The following is a 19,514-nucleotide window of genomic DNA, read 5'->3' on the forward strand; positions in this document are numbered from 1 at the left end:
GCTATCTCATACAGGCCGGCCCTGGGCACCAGGGTGTGGACCCTCCCTTACTAAGGCAGCGAATGGGATCCGTCCTCGGGATGAGCGATGGGTCACCTCCGGGCGACCTTGGGCAGGCTCTGACCCGGTGCTTGTCACAGTCTCCCGTCCGGCAAATGGGGCGGCGCTCAAGAAGTGATGGTGAGGGTCTCTCCAGGAGGGCCACCTGGTCTCCCAGAGGAGGTGCGGAGGGTCTTCCACTGCCCGGTCCACCGGAGGGAACGAGGTGCGTTAGGCCGAGGGGCCCTAGCGCTTCGGGACCCCAGACAGACCCGCTCCCACCCACCCGCTCCGAGGAGCCCTCCCCACCTGCCCCTGGGGGGCTGCAAAACCTGGCGGCGGATTCTCGGAACGGGCTCTGGGAGGATCGCTCCCGGGGCGAGGAGGAAAACCCGCGCAGGATCGGGGGCAGGAGTGGGCCACGCAGCCCCCCAGCCCCCTGCCCCAGGCTGGCGTCGCGGGCCGGCCCCGCCGGAGCGGAGGGGGACTGGATGCTCGGGTAGGGGATGCCGACACGCCAGGGCCGGGCCCCGGGGCTCCGCCAGTGGCTCCGGGCCGGGGGCGCGGCGGCCTCCGCAGCGGGGCGCAGGTCACGTGTGAGGAGGGGCGAAAGTCTCGCAAAGCGGGCGGCGGGCGGCGAGTTGGGAGTTCTCGGCTCGCCGCGGGCCGGGAGCTAGGGCTCCGGGCGAGCCGGGGACGCGGCGAAGAGCGCCAGGGCGCGGGGAGGGGAGGGACGCTGGAGACGCGCGGGGGAGAGAGAGGCGAAGGCGCACCGGAGCCGGAGTCCCGCACCTCGCGGCCAAAGCGCGGGAGGCAGGCGGCACCGGCCGAGGGCAGGGAGCGGGAGTGGCAGGGGACGGTCGAGCCCGCGGGCTGAGCCGCGAGGGTGACCCCAGGGGCCGGCGGCGCAGCGGGGAGCGCGCGCACGAGGTGCGGGACCCTGTGACCGAGCCAGCTCAGCGGGGGCGGCCGAGGCACGGCAGCGCAGCGCTGGGGGCCGGGCGCCCCCGGAGCCCCGCGGCTTGGAGCCCGCGCCCGGGCCCGACGATGCTGACGCCCCGGCTGTGCCGAGGGCGCGGCGGTGGCGGCGCAGGGCAGCACTGAAAGTTGGGCGAAGGACGGCGCGGAAGCCCCGGGACCCACGCACTGAGCGACCGCAGCCGGCGAGGGCGCGGGAAGCGGCGCCGGGACTTCCCGCTGCCCGCGCGGACGCCGTGGGATGTAGTGCCCGCTCAGCGCCGCCCGGACGCCGTCGGACCTTCAGCCCCGCGGTAAGCCGGCCACGCGCCCTCCACGGCCGCTGTCCGTCCGTCTGTCCTGCCGCGCACGTGTCTGTGTGTCTCGCTCTGGGCCCCGAGAGGCTCCTCAACTTCTCCCCACCCAGGGTCCCGGCGCGCATTTGGCACGGTCCCGACTTCCCTGGAGCTAGCTGGCCCTCGGTTTGCCCATCCAGAGCCTCGGGGTCTGGGTCACGGCCAGGAAGGTGGGTGCAAGAGACCCTGACCTCCTGACCTGCCCCTGACCTTTTCCTGCCTCTACCCACCGCCGTTGTCAGAGCAGGTGACTGGATCCAGGGGGTGGGGTGCGGTGGCTCGTCCCACCTCCCCCCACTTGGCACACTGGATTACCTGTTTCGTGCCAGGCCACCCAGGGCAGCCTGGCAGGCAGGAGTTATGGCAGCGAGTCCTCTTAGAGTTGATAGGATGGAGACAAGCGGACAGCTTCCTCCATGAAGGCCAGAGAGGAGTGAGGGAGACTCCCCCAATCTGCAAAGCGCCCCCCCCCATGCTGGCAGGTGGAGGCTGTAAGGCTGGGGCTCAGTTCGGTTCACTAAGGAGGGTTCAAGAGCAGGTGGAGGGAAGGTGGGAGATACTGAACGGGGTGGCCCAGCCTTATATATAAGAGGTCCCATTCTCCCCATATCCAGTCTGCCCTCCAGGGCTGTAAAGTCTGGAGGACTTCCAGCAGAATTCCAGGGGCCCCTGAGAGGCATGGTGGCCCTGGCATGGAGCAGATGGGGTGGTGCAAGGCAACTTAAGCAAATCCTATTGGCCTGGACTGATCCACATCCCCACTGGAGCCTGGATGGCTGAGTCTGGAACATTCCATGATGCTCCCCATACCTTCTGGGAGATGGGAGAGGGGGGCAGAGGGACAGTCTCCATTCAGGTTCCTGGAAGTAAGCTCAGCACCTGAAAAGAAGCACCCAGACCAGCTTCCTCCCCTGGAGACTCAGTGTCCACATCTGTGGAATGGGGGCATTGCTCCATGCCCCACTGCTGACTTGGCAGGGGAAAGGGTGGGGGCTGGGCTCCGTGGGCTGCACAGCAGCTGGGCAGATGAGAGTAAGGAGTAACCAGCAGCTCATGGTCCAGGGAAGGCTGAAGGTACAACGCCCTGGAGTAGGAGTGTCCAGGAACTGGAGGGGGGACCTGTGGCTTGAGAGCTGGACTCCATAGGCCCTTGGATTCCCCTCTTGAAAAGGTCAGAAGGGCCTCCGCTGGCCTCGGGTTACTGCTGGGTGCCCTTGGGCAGTTGGTCTGACCTCTCTGGACCTCGGCTTTGGGAGACTGGGGTGTGACTGGGCTGCCCCTGGGCAGTGCACCTAGCCTGTGCCAGGTTTCTGAAGGCAGTGCGCACAAGGCGGGAGCCTGGCAGGTCCTTCGCTGTCGTTGCCAGCCGCCGTGAGCACGAAACCCAAGGAGCCAGGCGCCCCCCGGGGGTGGGGGAGAGGTGGAGATGCTGCGAGATTTCTGTGCTGGGACTAGGAGGGAGGGGGCAGGAATGTGTGGGCTTGCGGGGCGGCTGCTGCTTAATGTGGCTCTGAGGGAGGCGGGGGTGCGTGCCAAGGGGGTGTGAGGAGGAGGGGGCCCCTCTGCGGGGACCACTGAGTCACGAGGACATGGAAGCGACTTGACAACCAGCAGCATGGTAACCAGGAAACTAGCGGCAGTGGGAAACGGGAGCCGTGGGGTGGGGTGGGGGCGGGGACAACAGCGGCTGGAGGGGACGGGGAGCAGCCTGGCTCGTTTCCCCCTCGCCTCAGGCGGGAGGGGAGACCCCAAGAGGCCATGTGGTCGGGGAGGGTGAGGAAGGAGGGGTCTGCCAACGGGCAGGGGGCTTCTTTGCTTTCCAGGCTCCTCTCCTCCACAGCTCCGCTTTTCGTGCCTCTCCCCCCAGGATGCCAAATTTGGCTCACGCAATCTGTCGTCTTTTCTGAGATTGGCACCGAGACGAAAGCCGAGGGCATTACATCACCACTGCTCCCTTGCACGGGGGAGCAGGAAGCCAAGGGACAGGGCCCAAGGCCGGTGACCAGCCCCAACTTTCTTTGCTGTCTTCTACCCCCTCTTCCTGCCTTGCTTGTGGGTGTCAGGGGCTTGAGGCAGGGGTGGGATGCCGGACCTCCCTGGGCACAGGACAAGGACCACAGTTTGGGAGAAAGACCATGGACTGGGGCTGGAGGGGTCCGGCCACTGTCACCGCTCCCTTGGCAAGGCAGGGCCTGGGAAGCAGGGAGCCCCGGAGGGGTGTCGCCTGGTCCTGTGACCTGGGGCAGCATCCAAATCTATCCAGAGAGTTCCTGGCCCTTCCAGAGGGGGTCCCTGCTGAAGGAACCCTTGGAATTGGGGCCCCAGAGAGGAAGTCCTGGGTGCGAAGCTGCTGTGAGTGACCTTGAGCAAGTAACTACACTTGCTTCCTTCGTGTCTGCTGTTAACATGGGCATGATGTACCTTCAGACCAGAGATGGTCTCCCCAAGAAACTGTTGAACTTATCTGGACAATAAGATGCTGGACTTTAAAAAAAATGGGCATGATGGACACCTGGATGGTGACCTGCCCAAATGTGAAAGAGGGACTGAATGGCCGGGCAGGCAGGTGGAGTCCCCTGGCAGGCTGGGCTCAAGGAGGAAGGGAAAGATCAGAATCCAGACAGATAGGCTGTGAGCTCAACAGCCAGCAGCAACTAGACGGGCTGACATACCTGGTTCTGCTGCCGGACAGCCTCCTTTGAGGCTCACATCAAGCCAGCCTCAGACGGTGCCAGGCAGGATAGGCTGCATGGTGCCACACGATTGTGGTCCATTCTAGAAAATTCGCTGTGCTGAAAAATCAGGACCTGCCGTGGCTGTTGCGGGAAGCTGCCCGTTCCCCGGATGATTCAGGCAGAACTGGAGGAGTCTAGGTCAGGTGGTGACTGCATGGGGGAGGCTGACTGACACCCTAACTCCTTGGGGGCTTTGAGGGCCCCGGAGGAAAGGCTGGGAGGCAGCGGCCTCCACTCTCCTGCTCCTTTGCAGACTTTGCAAATCGCCTTTAATCTTTGCAGCTGACCCCCTCTCCCCCACCCCACCCCACCCCTAATGTAGATTTAATGGCCCCATGGGGCTGCAGCTCAGAGACCCTGAGTGAAGGCCAGGAGCCTGGGCTGAACACAGACTCGCCTGATTCTTGGGGAACCGCCCTGGGAAAAGAGCTACAGCCACTGCCACCCAAAATGGCCCAAGAGCCCCTCTAAGACCCTCTGCTCCCCTGACCCCATGCGCTCCATTCTGCAGACATGCGGAAAGGGAGGGCTCATTTTACAGATGGGAAGACTGAGGCCCAAAGATCAGGATGCCCAGAGTCCAACTTGAGCTCGACTGCCTGTCTGCTGGCCTAGGGCACCGTGCCCTGCAGTGCTGGGCCACAGGCCTCTTTGGGGGTGATTGTGGCACCAGATGTGGGCCAGAGGATGCAGGCGACGGCAGGGCTGCCTGGAAGGGCAAGTGGAGCAGCCAGCAGGGTCAGCCCTTCATCCTGACCTTGCCCTGTCCCAGGCCAGTGGGGTCAGAGGACACTGAGCATTAGACATGCCTGACCAGGGCAGGGGTGTGCTCCTAAAGGTGGTTCCCAGCGTGGATCGCGCAACGTCTGGCCGTGGAACTGAGGAGCGGCTGGAAGATTCTTCACAGAGTAGTCGCCACTGCGACGCTCCTCCTCCCTTTCTGGACGCCCCTTCCCCCGGCCCTGGCGAGGCTGCAGGCAGGAATCCTGGGGCAGCAGGTTGGCTTAACCTTCAGGCCTCCTGGGGTGTGGGGGGCTTGGGGTGCAGGCAGGGCATATCTAGGTTCAGCCCTTCTCTTGTTCATCTTTATTTTTCTCCTGCTCCCTCTCCCCTGGCTACGTGGGCTGCTCACTGCTCAAACTTTTAATTCAGATGGTAATTGAAATAATAATATGGGCTAAGGCCCCTCTGCTTGTGACGCTGCAGCTGGCGGAGCTGGGCTATGAATAGACCCTGAGTCACACACGCGCGCTCCTGCAGGAGGCGCGCACTGTGCTCACGGGCTGATGGGTGGGGTGCAGTATGGGGGCGGGGGGCTCAGGACTCCAGCCCCAAGCCACTGCCCTCCTGGCCACTGCTAGGGCACCTTGATCAGCTGTCACCTGTCCTCTGCATTGACCTGGAAGCCTTGGGGTGGTGGGGGGCATGGGTCGTTCTCAACATTTATAGAAGAGGAAATTGAGGTTTAGAAAGTGTCGGATATTCTGTATAAATAGGTGGGTATTGCCAGGTGCCGTTTCAGGACCCACCGAGGAACACTGGTGATGGAGGGCTGGGGTTTGGCTGCCACCCCCTCCCATGCATCTGCAGCCTCTTCCTGATACAAGGCATAGGTGCACACATGTGCACACGCACATAGACGCGTGTCCCGTTGGTGGGGGTGCTGCGAGGGACCCCGTGCCTGCCTCGGGGCCTCTAGTCATGTTGAGTCCTTGCAGCCACCTGCAAGGGCATCGTGCCCACTGTCCAGATGAGACAACAGAGGCTCCCTGGGAAGCAAGAGTTGCCCATGGCCGGATACCCCTTTTCCAACTTTGTATCCAGTTCCAGCCATCCTGGGCAGCTCCCTGTGGCAGTTCATCTGCTGCCTCACTCCAAGGCCAGGCCGTGCCCAGCTCTGGTTCCAACAGGTGGCTCTTGTGGCCTCCGTGGGCAGGAGGTGGGTGGGTAGCCCAACAAGGAGGCTATGGCGGGTCCTTGGTGTCCCAACCACAGCAGGAGCTGAGCAGGGAGAAGGTGGCATTGTCATGGTGACCTGTCCCCTGGGAGCTTTGGTGAAGGCCTACCCAGGTGGGCCGCTGTCGGGGCAGGGGAGGGGATGGGACTGGGACAGAGGAGAAAGCCCAGCTCCCCCTGGCTGTTTCCCAGTGGCCCGCAGTCCGCTCTGCACCTGCCTTTTGCAGTTCTTCTTCTGGAAATTGTGGAGAAGTTGAGCCTGAAGCCACAGGGGATTGCCCAAGACCCCCTGTGATGGAGGCAGAGTGCTGCCTCCCAGCAGGCTCGCAGGGTGTGGGCACCCTCTTTTCTCCCCAGGGCACCACCATGGCTTTGGGGCTTGGAGGAGCTCCCGCTGCTGGGGGAGGGCCCAGGTTGCAGAGAGGGTAGGGGGCCCTCAGTCACTCCCTGATCCCACGTGACCTTGACCAGGTCACCGTCCACGCGGGAGCTCTCGGCCCCTCTGTGAATCAGAGGCTTCCTGTGGCGTTTTCCTCCTGTGTGTTGCCCAAACCCAGCACCCAGGCCACAGGGGTGCAAGGGGAGAACTCAGCTAGGCCAGAGAGGAGGGGAGACGCATATGCCATTGGGAGCTGATCTCTGTTGACTGCAGGGACGAGAGTGGGGCCAGGCGAGGGGTTTGTCCTGCCACTCCCGCCCCTGCAGGCTCCTTGTTCTTCTCCCTGGGCCAAGGACAGGGTGGGTAGAGGTCAGCATCAGGGCGGCCCACTCGGCAGAGCTGGCAGGCACATGGCCAGAGGAGTGGCCTGTGGGATGGGAAGTGGAAAGTCTGGCTTCGAGCGCAGCTCTACTCTCTGAGCGACTATGCAGCCTCGGAGGGCTCTGCCACCTCTGCCACCTTCGTGCCCAGCCTGTGTGCCTGGGTTTGTGTTCCTGTATCTGCATGTGAGCGTGTAGGGCGGCAGTCTGTGAATGTGGCATGGGCCCAGCCACGTCCTTGCCCCTGGGTCCTCTGGCCCCACACTCATGAGCCTTGACGCTCAGACACAACACTTCCAGACAACTCCAGGGTCAAGCTTGCTATCTTGCCCAGCCTGGCACCCGATCTGAGCCCTCACTCCCTGAGTCCCCTAGGCCTGCTGGGTCAGGGTCTGGCCACGCGGCTGCATTGCCTGGGTTTCCCTGGCTCTCCAGAGCTGCTCCTCTGTGTGTCTCAGAGGGTTGGCATTGAGCAGGCAGAGAGAGGTCCATGACTGCATGTCAGGGCTGCCCTGCATCCTTGAGGCGAGAGGACAAGAAAGGAGCAGGGACAGCCGGCATGGGAGGGGGAGCCAGCTGCCAGCATGCATCATTGGCTGTATGGCCCAGCGCCCTCCTCACCAGGCATGCTGGCTGCCTGAGCGGGGGTAAGCTCCCTGTCGTGGGAGGTGTGTGGTCTCACACGGGGCCAATGGAAAGCCCTGGACACAGAGCCTCCATTGCCTGGGCTGTAGCGTGGGGGCCACATAAGGGATCTAATTCACCACTCCCAGCACTCCCCGCTGGCCTCCAGCAACACTACCCAGCAGAGCTGGGCCAAGCCTGGCCGTCGTAGCTTCAGGACAAGCCTGTCCCCCCCAGTCCTGCCCTCCAGTCAGTGCTTTGAGAGTCAACTTGACTTTGAAAATCAAGTCAGGACACAGCATGAGGTGAGAGTGAATGAGGCTGTGTGACATTGGGCAGGGACCAGGAACACTGCATCTGCCTTTCCTTGGGGCTTGGTCAAAAACTCTCGGAGCTGTCACCTCCTGAGAGATGCAGGTGTACGCTGGCTCCCTGCAAATGTGCAGCTTCCTCTCTGAGCTCAGCAGCCCACCCAGCTCCAGACCCCAAGCCCTCCAGGTAAGTGCCCCCCCCCCGTGTGCCGGCCCCTCCCGTGTTCCCTAGGGAGCCTTAAGCAGGGCAGACCCCTGGGCTCCTGTCTGCACGTTCCCACCCAGAGCTCAGGGGAGTGGGCTGGTCTCATTCGTGCCACTTCCCCCAGCATGTAGCAGGTGCTGAGCCAGTGGCAGTTCACGGGGCGGTCGCTCAGAGAGCCCTCCGTGACCAGGCGCTGTGCTCCATCAGATGTGGCTGCTGCTTATTCCAGCTTGGGATACGTTTAGGATGAAGAATGAGTGAGTGAGTGAATGAATGAATGAGGGACTTGGTTGTGTTTGGGAGCCTCAGGCCAGGCAGCAGAAACGGGCAAGGTGGGGGTGCCTTGCGCATACTTGGCAGGCTCTCATTGGTGTGTCCCCGGGTGTGACTGTTCTCTACCTCATCTCTGGAGCTCCCTCCCCTGCGCCCTCCGGCACCTCTTGGCTTGTGTGCTGTGCCCCATGCACAGACGGGTCCCCATCTGCTTCTGTTGGAGGCCACCTCCGCTGAGAGGTGCTCCCTGACTACGGTATCAAAAATAGTGTCTCCTTGGTCACGCTCTGTCACACCGCTGGGCGCAGGTCCTGCCCAGGAACCGTGATGGATGCGCGTGACTGTGTGTGTGCACTGTTAATGAAGTGTCTACTACGAGCCCTGCAATGCTGGGAGGACATGGCGAGTGGGACGGATGTGGATGGATTAAGGTCAAAAGGGAGACCAGGAGACTGGACGGAAAGCCACCAGGGTACCTCCTGGAGCAAGCAGCTTTGGCCTCGAGACCCGAAGGGTAGGAGGCCGGAGCGGCAGAGGCTAAGGAATGAGAATCTCAACCAGGAAGGAACCAGCAGCGCAAATGCCTAGGGGTAGGAGTCAGGGACAGGCAGAAAAGCCCCTTCAGCCAGGGCGTGGAAACGGATGAGAGCAGGGTGTCACCCAGCTTGGTGGGGCTGGCCTGTAGGGAGGCAAGGAGGCACCCAGTTGTCTGGGTGGGCAGTGAGGTGCGCAGGCGCACAGTGCCCAGCCGGCCAGTGTAGAGGCTCAATCGTGATGACTGGGCCTGGACGTGGACAGGGCTGTGGGGCTGGCGCCTCCGGTCAAGGTCACAGACTGGGTTTGGTGGAGTGGGGGAGCAGTGCAGGTGAGGCTGGGGGTGTGACTCTACCTCGGACAGACATCCACAGGTGCTCAGAGCTGGGGCAGGAGGCCGCCTGCCGCGGGCTGGCTTGGGAGGGAGATCCGGGCAGCGGTATTTTAAGCCGCAGGACTGGATGAGATCAGACAGGACTGCGGAGGAGAGAAGTGAGGTCGATGAGATGGCCGGGCCTGGAAGCTGCAGGGTAAGTGTGTATGGAAGGTACTGGCTGGCTGGCTGGTGGGGGGCCTGAGGCTGTGGTCGGTTCTAGGAGGACGAGAAGGAGACCAGCCTGTGGTCTGTCAGAGGACGGGGCAGGCAGGACAGAGGGGAGCCCTAGCAGCGGCGGGGTGCACGGAGGCTAGTGGAAAGCCATCCACGGTTTGTAGACCCGGTCTCCCTGGTGGATTGGGGTAGCTTATGCGGTGTGTGTGATTTTCTCCACTTGATGCGTGGGGTTCAGAGAGATGAAGGCATTTCCTCAAAGTCACACAGTCCCCGGAGCTTGTGGGGGTCATTGTGCCTCCCGAGGACGGGGCCAATGCTGTGACCCCTGGAAAATTCACACGCGTTCACTGGACTCTTGCCCATAGGCCAAGAGTGGCTCTGAAAACGGGTATAGGGAGAATTCTGCATCCCACCCCACCCCCTCCCTGGAGGTAGCCAGGACCCCCTGTGTCCTGGCCCTCTCTGAGGCGCAGAGGCCAGCAGGTGGACGTCTGCCCATTTCTTTGCTCTCCCTTTCACGCAAGCTGCAGCTACGGTGCCTAAAAAGACACCTCACGTGGTCCTAACAGGGTTCCCCCTGGCTTCCCTGCCTGGCAGGTGTGCCCACCGCCGACTGCAGAGCCACCGCATTAAACGGGGCCGCTTTCTACCCCATATGTTGCAGCCCCCTCTCCTCCTCGCTGCCCACTCTGGCCTCTGCCTATCCCTGACAGCCCGGGACAAGGAAGTAGGCATCACCTGACCCCCACCTTCCCCCTATTGGCTGTGGAGTAGGGCAAGTACTGTCCAGGGAGCCAGTGGGGGTCAGTCTCTAATCACCCTTTTCTTTTGTCTCTGGGGGAGGCCCCAGCTGCCTCTTGTCCATCTGTCTGCGGCCTCTGGGGGCTACGGGCTGCTCTGGGATCCTCACCCAGCTGCTTGACCCAGCCCCACGGTCCCCCCGGGCCCAGGCTGCCCCTGCCTCTGCCCATGGTTCTCCCACAGTGGGGTAGAGGGGTGGGGATGTTCCCGCATCCAGGGCCAGCCCCATCTGGATGTCAAGGCCACTACCCTCGAAACTCTTTCTGCTAGAACCTGGTCCCTTCTTGGTCTTTCACCGTCACCCTGGCTGTGGCTTCCCGTGCCACAGCCCGTGCCCATAGGACCCCAGGGCTTGTCTGGAGGGTGTCCTTGCCTTTCTTTGTTTTACTTAAAACCCAGTGGCAGACATACCATGAGTATGCATTATTGCTGATTCTTATTTAAAATGTCTTAAAACTAATAAAACAATGCAAGTGATCCAACCAGGCCAAAGCACACAGTCTGCCCCCTGCACCCCACATTCCCCCAGCCCAGCCCCCTGCCACTCCAGCATTCCCACCGGCCGGCTCGCCCTCTGGTGCCATCACTGCCCTGTCCAGGCCTCACTGTGGATGCTTGACAACACCAGACTTCCTGGAATGTTCTGTCCACCCTTGCTCACATCAGCTCCCGCTGACTCGTGAGGTCTCAGCTTGAATGTCATTTTCTTTTAAAAAAAAGATTTATTCATTTTTATTGGAAAGCCGGATATACAGAGAGGAGGAGAGACAGGAAGATCTTCTGTCCAATGATTCACTCCCCAAGTGAGCCGCGACGGCCAGTGCTGCTCAGATCCGAAGCCGGGAACCAGGAACCTCCTCCAGGTCTCCCACGCGGGTGCATGGTCCCAAAGCTTTGGGCCGTCCTCAACTGCTTTCCCAGGCCACAAGCAGGGAGCTGGATGGGAAGTGGAGCTGCCGGGATTAGAACCGGCACCCATATGGGATCCCAGGGCGTTCAAGGTGAGGACTTTAGCCGCTAGGCCACGCGCCGGGCCCGAATGTCATTTTCTTAAAGAGGCCCTTGGGGACCCCCCATCAGGTCACACATCTGCCCCACCACCACTCCACGCCCAACCTCTGGACAGTTCTTCACTGCCCTCTGCCTGGCCAAGGGCGTACTGTGCCCTGACTGCAGCTGTATCTGAGCCAGCACCCGGCATGGAGTGTGGGCTGCAGAGCCCCAGATGGGGCTGAGGCAGCTCTTGGCCTTCAGGAATCGGGGTGCCCCTTTGTCAGGGGGTGGGGCACTTTCCAGGGAGGCCAGGGGCCAGGCAGCGTCTGAGGGTCAGGGCAGGTGGCTGCCCATGCCCGAGCCAAGGGCTCCTGCCATTTGGCCACCTACTGCCCACCCGGAGCCCAGCTCACCTGCATGTCCAGGCCTGGCTGCAGTGCCTCCCTCCTCACCAGGACTGACTCCTTGGCATTTCTCCACGGCAGGAGCAGGTGTTTCTGTTGGGTGCGCTCCGGTGCCAGCAGCTGGGGTCCAGCTGTGTGACCTTGTGCGCCCTACTGCATGTCTCTGGGCTTTGTGTCTTTTCTTCTCTCTAACATGGCAAGGAGAACAGGAACTGCCGGTGAGGTCACTTTGAGGACAACAGGCATCGATCCGTTTCAAAGCACTCACTCAGCATGGTAGCCGCTACCCACTCACTGCCCACAGGTCCACTGGGGGCTCTGCGATGTCACCAGGCTGGCTGGGGGCAGGGAGCAGGAGAGGTCAGGTGCACAGTGCAGCTTGAGGGTCCCGAAGAAAGTACCTTGGAAAAGGGCTCAGAGGTAGATGCTCAGGTCCACACAGTGTGGTTTCTTAGTCGACATTTGCCATGGAGTTTTTCAAGACACCCTCCTGTGTTTCTGTTGCAAATGGAGGGGCGGAGGAGCCTGCTTGAGCTGGGTGGGACCACGCCGACTCTGCCCCAGCTCCGTGCTCAGAGACCACTGTTCCGACTAACAGGTGCAGGGCCTGCTGGGTCAGACCACATGCTGCGGGTCAGGGACCTGCGGATCACCTCCTCCGTGCTGGTGTGGAACACGCACGAGCTCTCCTCACCTCCCTGCTGCCACTCTCCTTGCAGTTTTGTGAAGGAAGAGAAGCCATTGTTGGCTTTGCTGAGCGATGAGGCATGTGGGGATCTGAGAGGCTGAGTAATGTGCTGCAGGTTACACAGGTAGAGAGTGGAGACAGAGCTCTTCCATCTGCTGGTTCATTCCCCACATGGCCAGGATCCTAGAACTCCATCCCCGCCTCCCACGTGGGTGCAGGGGCCTATGCACTTGGGCCATCCTTTACTGCTTTCCCATGTGCAATAGCAGGGAACAGCCGGGACTTGAACTGGCACCTACATGGGATCCTGGCATCACAGACAGTGCCCTGCTGTGTCACAGTGCCAGCCCCAGGTATGGGTCATCAAGACTCATGAAGAGGAGGGACCAGACCTCCCAGGGTCTGTGGAGCAGGACAGAGTCCTGAAGGGGGTTGTGGGTAGGCAGGGACATCCTGTCCGCTCCCCTGTGGCTGGGATCATCCCTGGCTCCCTTTGACTGTGTGCGGTGCAGCTCCGTGCAAAAGCCTGTGTGTATGTGTGTGTGTGTGTGTGTGTGTGTGTGTGTGTGTGTGCAGATTACCCTCCACACTGGGGCCAGGCAGGGAGGGCTCGAGCTGGGGTGGGGGCATCTGTGCCACCAGGGGTGGTGGGAGGAGGGACAAGGGTTGCTGCCTTTGGTCCCCTCTCCCCCGCCAGCACACGCCTGGGACGAGATCATGGGCAGCGCTGAACCTGCCCATGAACTGTACAGTGGCCACCCCGTGGGTCTCGGTGGATGCCTGATGAAGTAGGCGCCGTCACTGTCAAGTCCGTGTTCTAGCTGGGGAGATGGCAGGCCACAGATGATGTGCTATGGGGTGCCAGAGCCAAGAAGGGGGACCCCTCTTGCTGCCCCAAACATGTACCTTTATCTCCTCTCCTCTATGGAAGCCTCCAGAGGCCTGAGTGCAGCCAGGGTGCCAGGTGCCAGGGGGCAGGTGGGCAGGTGGGCAGGTGGGCAGGTGGCGGGAGCCTGGGGCTGAGGGAGGAGCATCGGGAGCTGGTCAGACCCGGCTTGCCCACCCGCCCCCGACTCCACAGCCTGCAGCTCCTCAGCTGGGAAGACAACCAGGCAGCTAGCTTTCTGCCACGGTGGGTGCTTAATGAGTACTTGTTAAGTCAACAGAGGCGTGTGGGGCTGCTCTCAGGAGACAGACCGCCCAGGGACCGCCCAGCCTGGAGCTGGTCCTCCCAGGGGCTGCATTTGCTGCATTAAGCCTTGCTCAGAGATGGCGGCTGCTTCCGCTGTGTGACCCCAGCAAGTCGTGCCACCTCCTCTGTCCCAGTGACCTCGCCCTAAGGTTTGTGGCCACTTGCGGTGACAGACAGGAGAGCCAACAGGCAGGCAGGCAGGTGCTGGCCAAGGCCCCCTGGGTGTGGGCCTGTATGCTATTCACCCGCACCACTGCAGTGGGCTGCTGGAACTGCTGCTTGCCACTTGCAGCACCCAGGGTGGGTGCACCTGCTGGAGTAGCAGGAGGTATGCCCAGCTCACTGAGACTCATCTGGGCTGCGGCCAGTGTATTGATTGGCTTCTGCTTTGCCAAGGCCATCGTGGGCAAGGAGGAGGCATGGGACCACAGGGTGGGAGGTAGGTCAGAAGACAACAAGAGCTGGGGGCATCCCCCTGCTAACTGGGGACCCCTGGCGGGCAGGACCCTCCCTAATTGCTCAGGCAGGATCTCGGTGCTAGTGGTCACCTTTCTGGCCCTGTGGGTTGCAGCCCACTTCTCAGCCTCAGCTGTCCAGGGAAGAGGCTTCTAAGAACTTCCAGACTACGTGTGTTCGTAAAGCAGTAAAGTAAAAAGTAATGAAAGTGTTTAGAGGCTGCCCTGGGCCAACCGCCTGCTTGCTGGGGGAACCTGGTGCCACATTCCACGAGGTCTCCCAGCTTGCTATTTAAAAATGTTTAAAAAGATTTCTCTGTTTGAGTTAGAGAGAGAGAGAGAAGGAAGGAGAGAAAAAAAAATCTTCCATCTCCTGGCTTACTCCCCAGATGGCAACAATTGCCAAAGCCGGGAGCCAGGAGATTTCCAGGTATCTCATGCCGGTGCAGGCGAACAAGCACTTAAACCATCACCTGCAGCTTTCCCTAGGCGCATTAACAAGCAGCTGAATTGGAAGTGGAGAAGTTGGGACTCAAACCGGCACACATGTGGAATGCCGATGTTGCACATGGTGGTTTTACGTGCTGTGCCACGACACTGGACCCTGGTTCTGACTCTTTACATGGAGCTCTACATATAAGCCTGGGTGGATACTGGTGCTGTCCTCTGGAGGGGGACCTGAGACAGGAAGGGACAGGACTCATTCATGGTCTTGTCATGGGATACTTGGTGTGAGGAGGTGGGGCGGCCTCCCCCCACCCCCTTGCCAGAAGAGCCCTCTCCTGGAGGCAGAGTCCCACCTACAGGTGCCTGAGCAGGCGGGCACTTGCTCCCTCTTGCTGCCACCTCTCTCAGGAATCTCCCCAGAGTTCTGCTGTAAGCAAACTGTGCCTGGAGTTAGTTGGCAGCATCTTGGCACCAGAAGAAATTTCCACTTTTAACTGCTTTCCCAGGAGCTTTTGGAAGCACCCCCAAGTGTGCTGGGGATGGGGCCGCTGACTTGTCGCTGTGTCTTATCCCTCTTGGGCCATGCTCACCCTTTCCGGCACCTGTTCTGGGGAGCACTTAGGACCCAGCTGATGCTTGTCCCTCGCGTGGACAGATGAGCACTGCTCCTGGCTAAAGGGTCCGTGGTGGCCAGGGCTTTGACACATGTGAGCTACTGACTGTGGAGGAGGGCCCTCTGGGTGCCAGGGCACCTCAGTAGCTCGGGGGAGGCCGCTGTCCCCAGGGCCCAAGCATGGGCACCAGTGAGGAGGGGCCTGACACCCTGGCCTGAGCTCAGCCTTGGGAGGGCTCTGGATAGCTCAGGCACAGGAAGGCAGGGCAGCCAGGCCCGCAGCACACCCACCTGCTGTGTCCATTTGGCCTCTGTCCTGCAGACAGAGGCACCCTCCCCTCCAGGGGGAAGCATATGGGACTAACGGGATCCCCTTCTGGCTCAGGTCCTCATTGCCTGTTGGTCTTTGGAATAGTGAGGCTCAGCAGTGCCATTTCCCAGATGAACCAACTGAGTTTCAGTTTCACATTCATAACTTGCCCAAGTCATACAGCAGACTGGGACCTTGAGCCAGGACTGTGAGGCGTGGGGAGCACCTGTGTGTTTGTGGGGCAGTTGGGGTGGGAGAGGGAGAGAATCAGGGGTCGCGGGGAAGGGGTGGGGGCAAGGTTCTCTCTCTGGGCCAAGAGAGGGAGTTTCTCTCCCCTGGCGAGGGGCGGTGGGGAGACAGGCTCCGAAACTGCTGATCTCTAAATTATAGCGTTGGCGCGCTCCGGTTGCCACAGCAACCAAGTGTCCTGAGCCAGGGAGTGTATAAACATTGCCACAGATGCACAATTAGATCACCCAGAAGAATAGAGCAGAAAATAGGAAACGCCCGGCCTTATGGGATTCTGGGCCAAAACAGGCTTGGGCTTCCAGACCCTGGCCCTGCCAGCCACCCGAGGCCCCAGCAGCCCCAGCAGCCCTGGCTCTCTACAACCCCAGCTGTCTCTCCCCCATGGTGGGATAGGGGTCTTTTCCACCACCACGACTGCAGACAGGAATGCTGACAGGTGAGCCCTGCCTCTCACGGGCTACTGGAACGTGGGACGCAGGAGTGCAGGCAACAGTACAAGGGACTTTGAACTGGTACCCGCTACCTCCTCAGGTGCTGTGACGTTGGGGCCTTTTCATGCTCATTTTACAGGTGGAGAGGTAGAGGCTCTGAGAGGGGAGCTGAGATGTCCCTGGTGCCGTGGCTAGGCTGGTGTATGTCGGCCTCAGCCTCCTGTCCACTGCTCCAAGTTGCGTGCTCAAGGAAGGAAGAGCCTAGATTGATGTGGTGTGGCAGGTTCCTGCACGTTCCAGAACTTTCTGCAGCGATGGGGATGGTCTGTGTCTTCCCTGTCCCGGAGGGTAGCCTGTAGCCCGCCCATAGGGCCCCTGAGCCCTGACAATGGGACAGTGCAAATGGGGATAGGAGACTTAGTGGGTGCCCCCCATACCCATTGGTTTACTTCCCAAATTCCCACAGCGGCTGGGTTTGGGCTCGGCTCAAGCCAGGAACCAGCAGTTCAATCCTTGGGGGGAGTGGGAAGTGGACATGGTATGAACCTCATGAACCCACTGACTTGAGCCACCATCACTGCCCCCCAGGGTGAGCAGGAAGTCGGAGCTAGGAACTGAGGCAGCTGCCTGCCACTGAAGTTCTTCACTTAATTCACTGTTAATGGCACAGGAGTCCACCACGGTGGCTCCACAGGCGAATCCTCCACCGTGCAAAGATAACATCCAATATGAGTGCTAGCTCATGTCTTGGCTTCTCCACTTCAGGTCCAGCTCCCTGCTTATGGCCTGGGAAAGCAGCTGAGGATGGCTCAACTCTGAGCTCTTGTGCCCACATGGGAGACCTGGAAGAAGCTCCTGGCTCCTGGCTTTGGATCAGCTCAGCTCCGGCTGCTGCAGCCATTTGGGGAGTAAACCAGTGGATGGAAGTTTCTCTGTCCTCTGTAAATCTGCCTTTCAAATAAAAATGAACAAATCTTGGGGTGGGGGGAAGGTGCACAGATGTCAACGGCTCCAGCAGCAGCTAAGGAGGTGGGTCAGGGAGGCTGTGGGGCCAGCGCCTCCAGGACCCCCCGCACTTGGGGCAGAGCCAAGGGATGGCCACTGCCAGGGAAGCACCTGGGCCTGCTGGAGGGCATCTTTCCAGGACTGGGACCAGGAACTGTATCCTGGTGGTCTTATCTTTCCTGTGGGGCAGAGGCACCCCAATCTTAGAGTTGGGTGGCTTGGCGCAGGGCGCTGGCTCAAGCCCTGTGTGGGCTAGGAGCCACTTGCCACACTACCGCATGCCACCTGCCCCTCCCTCCCTCTCCCTGCCACCAGCGTCTTACCTGCCCGGCTTCTCCCCCTCACAGGCCCTGCGTCTCCCCAGGTGACCCCGCCGGCGTCAGGACATGCACGGGCACAGCCGCAACGGGCAGGCCCACGTGCCCCGGCGGAAACGCCGCAACCGCTTCGTCAAGAAGAACGGCCAATGCAACGTGTACTTCGCCAACCTGAGCAACAAGTCGCAGCGTTACATGGCGGACATCTTCACCACGTGCGTGGACACGCGCTGGCGCTACATGCTCATGATCTTCTCCGCGGCCTTCCTCGTCTCCTGGCTCTTCTTCGGGCTCCTCTTCTGGTGCATCGCCTTCTTCCACGGGGACCTGGAGGCCAGCCCGCCAGCAGCCGCTGCGGCAGCGGCGGCGGCGGCCGCAGCGGGGAACCCTGCGGGCGCAGGTGGCGGGGCAGCGCCGGCCGCCCCCAAGCCCTGTATCATGCACGTCAACGGCTTCCTGGGCGCGTTCCTGTTCTCGGTGGAGACGCAGACGACCATCGGCTACGGCTTCCGGTGCGTGACGGAGGAGTGCCCGCTGGCGGTCATCGCCGTAGTGGTCCAGTCCATCGTGGGCTGCGTCATCGACTCGTTCATGATTGGCACCATCATGGCCAAGATGGCGCGGCCCAAGAAGCGGGCGCAGACGCTGCTGTTCAGCCACCACGCGGTCATCTCGGTGCGCGACGGCAAGCTCTGCCTCATGTGGCGCGTGGGCAACCTGCGCAAGAGCCACATCGTGGAGGCGCACGTGCGCGCGCAGCTCATCAAACCCTACATGACGCAGGAGGGCGAGTACCTGCCGCTGGACCAGCGGGACCTCAACGTGGGCTACGACATCGGCCTGGATCGGATCTTTCTGGTGTCCCCCATTATCATCGTGCACGAGATTGATGAGGACAGCCCGCTGTACGGCATGGGCAAGGAGGAGCTGGAGTCGGAGGACTTCGAGATCGTGGTCATACTGGAGGGCATGGTAGAGGCCACGGCCATGACCACCCAGGCCCGCAGCTCCTACCTGGCCAGTGAGATCCTGTGGGGCCACCGCTTCGAACCAGTGGTCTTTGAGGAGAAGAGCCACTATAAAGTGGACTACTCCCGCTTCCACAAGACCTACGAGGTGGCCGGCACGCCCTGCTGCTCGGCCAGGGAGCTACGGGAGAGCAAGATCACCGTGCTGCCCGCGCCACCGCCGCCGCCCAGTGCCTTCTGCTATGAGAATGAGCTGGCCCTTATGAGCCAGGAGGAAGAGGAGCTGGAGGAGGAAGCGGCGGCCGCGGCAGCGGTGGCTGCCGGCCTGGGCCTGGAGGCGGGCTCCAAGGAGGAGGCAGGCATCATCCGCATGCTGGAGTTTGGGAGCCACCTGGATCTGGAGCGCATGCAGGCCACGCTCCCACTGGACAACATTTCCTACCGCAGGGAATCTGCCATCTGACTTCACTCCTGGGCCAGCGCCACCCCCGACTCTCACGCCAGCCACTGCTGGGCGCTGGGCTGCCAGGACACACACCGCTTCCCACACTCAGGGCACAGCACAGTCTGGCTGGCTCCATGGACCTTCTGGAGGAGGGCCAGGGGCTTCCAAGAAGGCCACTCCCAGGGCCCAGGCTCCGGCAGGGCCCAGGACATCGTGGGGGCCTGTCAGCCTGGGCTTCCCTACACTTACCTACCTGCAGCCAGCTCTGGGCACCACCCCCTCCCCAGGCCCTTCAAGGACATGTCCCCCCACCCACCCTCTCAGGACCTTGGCGACGGCGGCTGGACTGCTGGGGGTGGGGGAGGTGGGCATCATGGGGTCCTGGGGGGAGGGGACAGGGGCTTTGGTGGGGGGAGGGCGGGGGGTGCCTTTCTTTGCATGCCCGTGGCCTGTCACTCATGACCTTTTGTAAATATCTATAAATGGAGAGACACTGGGACGCCACTCCACCTTCTGCCATTTCCACCTGCAGGACAAGGAGATGTATCCCGCTCTGTACGCCCTGCCCCTGTCTGCCCTGCTCTGCCCTGCCCTGCCCGGCCCGGCCCAGCCCAGCTGGTGCCATGAGGTCCTGAGAGCCCCTGGATGGCTCTGGGTTTGGGTGCTGCTGAGGGAGGACCCCTCCCTCCTACCTCCCATCAGGCCCCCAGGCCCAGCCAGAATGACGACAGTGGAGTTTGTAACTATATATTTTTAATAAAGTACATGGTCCAGTAGGGCAGGCTGCTTGTAGACAGTGGCATAAGAAGGAAGGAGAGTGAGGCCATGTGAGAGCATGGTGTGAGTGCCCAAGTGTGTGCCCATGTGCATGTGGGTATGTATATGTGTGTGTGC

The 19,514-nt window shown here is 61.5% G+C and overlaps 1 protein-coding gene across 1 annotated transcript; it reads left to right on the plus strand.

The window, feature by feature from the left end:
• Window positions 1–883: 883 nt before the first annotated feature.
• KCNJ4 (potassium inwardly rectifying channel subfamily J member 4) lies at window positions 884–18,955 on the plus strand. Its single transcript, XM_004589504.2, has 2 exons — window positions 884–1,310; window positions 17,238–18,955. The coding sequence occupies exon 2, from the start codon at window positions 17,277–17,279 to the stop codon at window positions 18,636–18,638; it is 1,362 nt and encodes a 453-aa protein (XP_004589561.2). The 5' UTR covers window positions 884–1,310; window positions 17,238–17,276; the 3' UTR covers window positions 18,639–18,955.
• Window positions 18,956–19,514: the final 559 nt, after the last annotated feature.

The sequence above is a fragment of the Ochotona princeps genome, chromosome 15 (assembly GCF_030435755.1).
Source record: "Ochotona princeps isolate mOchPri1 chromosome 15, mOchPri1.hap1, whole genome shotgun sequence".
Classification (NCBI taxonomy): Eukaryota; Metazoa; Chordata; class Mammalia; order Lagomorpha; family Ochotonidae; genus Ochotona; species Ochotona princeps.